The 7,310-nt window shown below is 38.0% G+C and overlaps 1 protein-coding gene across 1 annotated transcript in view; it reads left to right on the top strand.

The window, feature by feature from the left end:
- LOC117108189 (mucin-19-like) overlaps positions 1 to 4,213 on the top strand; it is a 25,051-nt gene extending 20,838 nt beyond the window's left edge. The window contains exons 15-16 of the mRNA XM_033250151.1: positions 7 to 2,112; positions 2,579 to 4,213. Of these exons, the coding sequence (XP_033106042.1) occupies positions 7 to 2,112; positions 2,579 to 2,889 (2,417 nt within the window). The 3' untranslated portion in view covers positions 2,890 to 4,213. The remainder of the gene's footprint in view (positions 1 to 6; positions 2,113 to 2,578) is intronic.
- Positions 4,214 to 7,310: the final 3,097 nt, after the last annotated feature.

Raw genomic sequence — 7,310 nt, forward strand, 5'->3', positions numbered from 1 at the left:
CTACAGGAGCTGCTGCAATAACTACCACTGAAGGTTCCAGAACGTCAGCTCCTACAAGTACGACTGTTGGAGGGGCAACTACACATGCTGCCACAATAACTACCGCTGCAGGCTTAACAACATCAGCTCCAGGAAGTACGACTGTTGTTAGGGCAACTACAGAAGCTCCTGCAATAACTACCGCTGAAGGTTTAAAACCATCAGGTCCCGCAAGTACAACCGTTGTTGAAGCAACTACAAAAGCTCCTGCAATAACTACCGCTGCAGGCTTAACAACATCAGCTTCAGGAAGTACGACTGTTGTTGGGGCTACTACAGAAGCTCCTGTAATAACTACCGCTGAAGGTTTAAAACCATCAGGTCCCGCAAGTACACCCGTTGTAGGGACAACAACACAAGCTGCCGGAGTAACTACCGCTGCAGGCCTAACAACTTCAGCTCCAGCAAGTACGACCGTTGGAGGGATTACTACACACGCTGCCGAAAAAACTACCATTCTGGGCTTAACAACATCAGCTCCTGGAAGTACGACTGTTGTTGGGGCAACTACAGGAGCTGCTGCAATAACTACCACTGAAGGTTCCAGAACGTCAGCTCTTACAAGTACGATTGTTGGAGGGGTAACTACACATGCTGCCAAAAAAACTACCGTTCCGGGCTTAACGTCAGCTCCAGGAAGTACGACTGTTGTAGGTTCAACCACACATGCTGCCTCAATAACTACCGCTGCAGGCTTAACAACATCAGCTCCAGGAAGTACGACTGTTGTTGGGGCAACTACAGAAGCTCCTGCAATAACTACCGCTGAAGGTTTAAAACCATCAGGTCCCGCAAGTACAACCGTTGTTGGGGCAACTACAAAAACTTCTGCAATAACTACCGCTGCAGGCTTAACAACATCAGCTTCAGGAAGTACGACTGTTGTTGGGGCTACTACAGAAGCTCCTGTAATAACTACCGCTGAAGGTTTAAAACCATCAGGTCCCGCAAGTACACCCGTTGTAGGGACAACAACACAAGCTGCCGGAGTAACTACCGCTGCAGGCCTAACAACATCAGCTCCAGGAAGTACGACTGTTGTTGGGGCAACTACAGGAGCTCCTGCAATAACTACCACTGAAGGTTCCAGAACGTCAGCTCCTACAAGTACGACTGTTGGAGGGGCAACTACACATGCTGCCATAATAACTACCGCTGCAGGCTTAGCAACATCAGCTCCAGGAAGTACGACTGTTGTTGGGGCAACTACAGGAGCTCCTGCAATAACTACCACTGAAGGTTCCAGAACGTCAGCTCCTACAAGTACGACTGTTGGAGGGGTAACTACACATGCTGCCAAAAAAACTACCGTTCCAGGCTTAACGTCAGCTCCAGGAAATACGACTGTTGTAGGTTCAACCACACATGCTGCCTCAATAACTACCGCTGCAGGCTTAACAACATCAGCTCCAGGAAGTACGACTGTTGTTAGGGCAACTACAGAAGCTCCTGCAATAACTACCGCTGAAGGTTTAAAACCATCAGGTCCCGCAAGTACACCCGTTGTAGGGACAACAACACAAGCTGCCGGAGTAACTACCGCTGCAGGCCTAACAACTTCAGCTCCAGCAAGTACGACCGTTGGAGGGATTACTACACACACTGCCGAAAAAACTACCATTCCGGGCTTAACAACATCAGCTCCAGGAAGTACGACTGTTGTTGGGGCAACTACAGGAGCTCCTGCAATAACTACCACTGAAGGTTCCAGAACGTCAGCTCCTACAAGTACGACTGTTGGAGGGGCAACTACACATGCTGCCACAATAACTACCGCTGCAGGCTTAGCAACATCAGCTCCAGGAAGTACGACTGTTGTTGGGGCAACTACAGGAGCTCCTGCAATAACTACCAATGAAGGTTCCAGAACGTCAGCTTCTACAAGTACGACTGTTGGAGGGGTAACTACACACGCTGCCGAAAAAACTACCGCTGCAGGCTTAACATCAGCTCCTTTCGAAACTACGGTAGGGCCAACCACACAAGCTCCTGAAATAACGACTGCAGAAAACACAACTTTAGTTTTTTCAACTACATCGGCTTCTACAGAAGTAATACCTACAACATCTACAGGTATGTACTGAAGTTTAGTTATTAAAAAAAAAAAAAAAATTAAGCCAGTATGTCAGGCCTCGCTGAAAATCTTTCGAAAGTAGTCCAGGGGGCGAAGCCCTCGAGAAGTATGACTACGGTTTTCAAGGGCTTTTTTTTTTTCTCTTTTTCATTTGGGTTATCGACATTTATTTATTAAAATATTGTTTTTGAATATTTTTCATTTTTTATACAATATTTGCATACTGGCCTTATGGGCGTGTCTTTTTTATTTAATTATTATTTTTTTAAATTTTTTTTAGTCCACAATACCACTCAATTTCTCTTTTCGTATACTAAAATGTTACAGTCGTTGTATAGATTTATTTTTTTATCAATTTTTGTTTTTTCTAAAATAAATATATATATTTTTTTTAATTTTCCATCATAGACTGGCTCAAAGCATAATGAAGGTCATTTATAAGTCACATAATGTTTTATTTTCTAGAAATGTGTAGCAAACATCAACAAATGATAATTCTCGAAAAAAAGCTAATAAACGACACGCTTTGCACGTCAACTCAGGAGCTTGACTACTGTGCGGGTCATTGTGATTCAATTACCTCTTTCGAGGTTGACACTAGAAATAACATTTTAAACTATGTTACCAAGTGCGGATGTTGTATGCCAGTTGCACCAAAAACTATAAACACTAAGTTTACTTTCTTCTGTGGCGATGATAATGAATATGATGTAACATTCGAAATTCAGACGTTTGACAGTTGTTCTTGTAGCGACAACGATTATTGTACACCCTGAAATGATATGAAAACCATACTCTACACAGATTTTAGTGATATAGTAGTATTTCCCAGGTTATACCAATTTTGAATGAATTAATTTAAATAATTATAACGTTTTTGGTGAATGGGTATTAATTCCGAGTATTAAACTGATAGAATTCTTTAAAGAAATATTCAATGTATTACTAATTGGTCATAATAATTAATAAATTGAATTGATATAAATAATCATAGGCCTATATATCATTATATAATTTATTTCGTCAATAAAAAATTAGAATACAATAATTAACTAAAATACAGAAGGAAAAACAAGCATATAAAACAAAAAATTAATTTATAGAAACCCGACTGCAATGAAGTTTATTGTCAGGGAGGTTTCGGTGTTTCATCTGACATGTAAAATAAAATTTAAAGTTAGAAGTTGACTTGTGTCAAATTTAGGCATTAAAAATTAATTATAAATATACTGTTAAAAGTTATTGAAAGATCATTAGGCCTAGTAAAACATTTAAATTGATGCATAGGCCTACGTTTGTTTTTTTTTAGTTTACTCGTCTTAGTTCTTAAGCTTTGATTTACTTGGTTTTGTTTTTCTTTGGACGCACCGTTACGTGCGAGTGCCACTGTTGTAAAAGTGTCGTTCCAAATAAAGTATGGTAATAATGAATATATACTACTCAGATTCCCCGTTACATTATTGTTTACTGTTAAGACATTGTTATTTTCCCTATACAAGACTATTGGGCACTAAACTTGTGTGAATCTAAAAACATCGCTGAAAAATATCAGCAAGAAATCCCCCGTCCCCATCCCTCAGGGAGAAAATACACAATTTGTCGGGGAGAAAAAAAAAATTATAGGCTTATGTATTGTTACCACTGTCAATTTCATCATTATAATCATTTACACATCTGAAAGGTCAAAGGTCAGTGTCGAAGAAGTGAAGGTGTGAGTTTTTGTGGTGCTTGAATAATCGTGGTTATTAATTTTGATTGAAGAGATGGGGACGTGTAAGACAGTAGGTATGTAGAAGGTTGCAGTTTCTGAGAAAGGGAGTAAACCCATGAAAAATGGTGAATGACTTTAAAATGACTTAGGACTTGTTAAATAACGATGTCTGAGAGATGATGAGTTAGTTGTCGAGATGTAATCGATAGAAAAAGACAATTCGTGGGACAACCTGTGTGGAGCATGATGGTGTTGGACTTTGAACAAATTTTGCTTTGAACGTTTGTACTTTTAAACAACCTGATTTGAACAATTCATTCTTTACTTTGGATCTGAAGATTTAATGTGAGCGACGGCAGCTACACCAGAGCAAGTATTGTCATGTATTGTTGGACGCACCGTTCCGATATAAAGTTCCAAATTTCTCGACAATCCATGGCAGGAAATTTCACCCTGCGAAATTTTTCAACGGGAAGTCCAAGATCCCGTTTCCCCAGATCATCTATCCTTCACCTCCGAGGGTGTAGGCTTTATATCGGAAAATCTATGGTGCCGTCACTGGATTACGTCCGACTGTGGCTGTGGGAGGGCCTGGCGGTGAGGTTTCGTCGGATCTACACCATATTGTAGAAATCCAGTTTGCCGAATACCAGATTGCCTAGTCCACTCTGCCGTAATCCCATTTTGCCGAAACCCACTTTGCCGAAAGTCAGTCAAAAGCAGTGAAACATTAAAAACAGCATAACATTCTTGATGGAGCACTCTTTTACCGTGACTGCGTCTGTACGAACTGGTGGAGCCAGCGGAAAATAAGGGCATAGACATAGATATCTATTTATTCACCCATAATTGGAAATTGTTCTTTTTCACTCTCAAAGAAGAAAGAAAATTACATGATTTATCGGGGGAAAAAAAGAAACTATTACATGTCTATTCGTTAAAGAGGCAAATTCTAGAATTGCAAAATTGAGAATTTAGAAGCCTTCCAATGCGAAGTGCGACGCGATCACTTTTTATTCGTATAATAAATAACTGTTATTATAGTTATTAGTTTTGTCTTATTCTGTAAATCAAACTTTATTAACAATTTAGCTATCAGCAAAAAAATCATTAAATAGGCCTGTCGGATAAAATGTCTTATAAGCATATTTATAAGTGTATAAAGTTAATAAAGATAATAATATGTATACCTAAATAAAATAAATTAATAAATAACAATCTACAATTATACACCTGACTAGACTAGAGCCTCTGTGTCAGGGTCCCGGCATAAAAAAAAAATCCATGTGTTCGCATTGGGAGTTTTTTAGGGTTTTTTTTATACCCCCAATATTAGAAATAGACAATCAAAATAACGTTATATGGATATGCAAATAAATGCCCTGAGGCGTTTATTGTTGAGAATGGTTTTTGAGGGGAGTTTATTCGAGGAGGGTGTTTATTCGAGGCAGGCATTTATTTATTTTTTTTTTGTGTAAATGAATACGTACTGTGTCTCAAACGCCCTTTAATTCCACTGTTATTAAAATGTAATTCTACTGGAGTAAAACATTAATAGAAAGTGTTGGGAATGACGTTTCCATTAGATCTGTTTACAGTCAAGGGGCAGTTTATTCGAGGAAAAAAATATATGCGCCACGGGGTGTTTTTGAAAGAGGGTTTATTCCAAATGAGGCGTTTATTCAAAGCGGAGCGTTTACACGGGTACAAATACGGGAATATAAATATCCTCCCTGATCCATGTTTTCAAAAGCAGAGTATGCTGTACTTTTGTACGATGGTGACGGCAAATGATTCGGAAAACTGGGTTTCGGCAAACTGGGTTGTCAATATTTCGGTGAACTGGATACGGCAAACTGGGTTTCGGCAAAGAGGTAATTAATTCGGCAATCATGGGTTTCAACAAACTGGATTTTGACACACTGGTCGGATACAGTTTCGGCCCCGCTTGACCAATTCGAGGGTGGACGCTAATAAGGGGTGAGCGCTGAACTAATAATTTGTAGGTTTAGACTTTTAGGGCACTACTGTCTTTGGCAGCAATTTTCCTTCAGATACCTGGTTGGTCGTGCACCTGTCTCATAATATCCAAATTACGGTTGAAGCAAGCGTGTATGTCAACTACCGGAACTGTGTCGTAGACACGTCGTCGTAAAAACATCTTCTAAAATATTGAATTTTGGAATGGTGTTTGTTCTAAGTAAGAAAATATACATATAGGTAAGTAGAGAGTTTACCATACTTAGTTGTACAAGCCTGTATGCCTTCATGGTGTTAGATTTAATTGCGGTATCCATTGTTGTGTTGTGTTTTGAGTCCTTTTCATACAATGGCATTAAACCGGAATATCTTGAGTGAAAATGTAAACAACAGTAAAAAAACAGAGCTAAATATTTGTTTTGTGTAATGACATACCGTATAGTCGTAGGCACATGTTTTTGCAACCTACATTTAACAATGTAAATCTAAGTACTCTTTAAAAGTAGGCTAAGTGAAATCATTTTCATTAATTTAATAAAGTGTAATATTATTTATATAGTGACTTAAAAACCATCCGTGGATCGTAAAATGGGTTTTCATTTAAATACAATAATAGGTCTATTATAACAATCGCTAAATATATAAATTCATGATCTTAATGCCTTTAATGTTCTCAAAATTATTGTCTGTACAGTATATACATTATATAAATTTTCTATCTAAATCATTTTTATTAATTTAATAAAAATGTAATATTATTTATATAGTGACTTAAAAAACGATCTATGGGTCATAAAACATGCTTTGATTTTAAGTTTAAAAAATTTAAAATAATATCTTGGTGTATTTATATAGTTTATACAGTTTAATATATTTCCTGCATTGTATTCGTTTTTCGATACATTTATAAGCATTGTTTTGGCCTTCTTGTTCACTCTTTGTTCACGAAGTCTATTCTCATCTCACCTAACCAAATGTTTCTAGCTTTTTCTACATTCACTCACTCGCCACTGGGAAAGGACAAGTGTTGTCCGAAAACTCTGGTTCTATTTCTGTCTGTTTACTTACGTTTACTTTTTAGCTGTTGCTTATAAAATTTGTATCGCTACCGAAATCCAGCCATTGTTTCTCACAGCATTGGTTTTTTTTTCAGATTTTGCCTTTAATTCTATATACATATACTGTCTCTTATACACATCTATATGCAAATAAATGCCCTGAGGCGTTTATTGTTGAGAATGGTTTTTGAGGGGGAGTTATTCGAGGGAGGTGTTTATTCGAGGCAGGCATTTATTTTTTTGTGTAAATGGATACGTACATACTCAAACGTCCCTTAATTCCACTGTAATTAAAATTTAATTCTACTGGAGTATAACATTAATAGAAAGTTGTGGGAATGATGTTTCAATTAGATCTGTTTACAGTCAAGGGGGCGTTTATTCGAGGAAAAACTATACGCCACGGGGTGTTTTCGAAAGAGGCGTTTATTCCAAATGAGGCTCTGGA

The sequence above is a fragment of the Anneissia japonica genome, unplaced genomic scaffold (genome assembly GCF_011630105.1).
Source record: "Anneissia japonica isolate Jap-2015-1 unplaced genomic scaffold, ASM1163010v1 scaffold519_len276752_cov174, whole genome shotgun sequence".
Lineage (NCBI taxonomy): Eukaryota > Metazoa > Echinodermata > Crinoidea > Comatulida > Comatulidae > Anneissia > Anneissia japonica.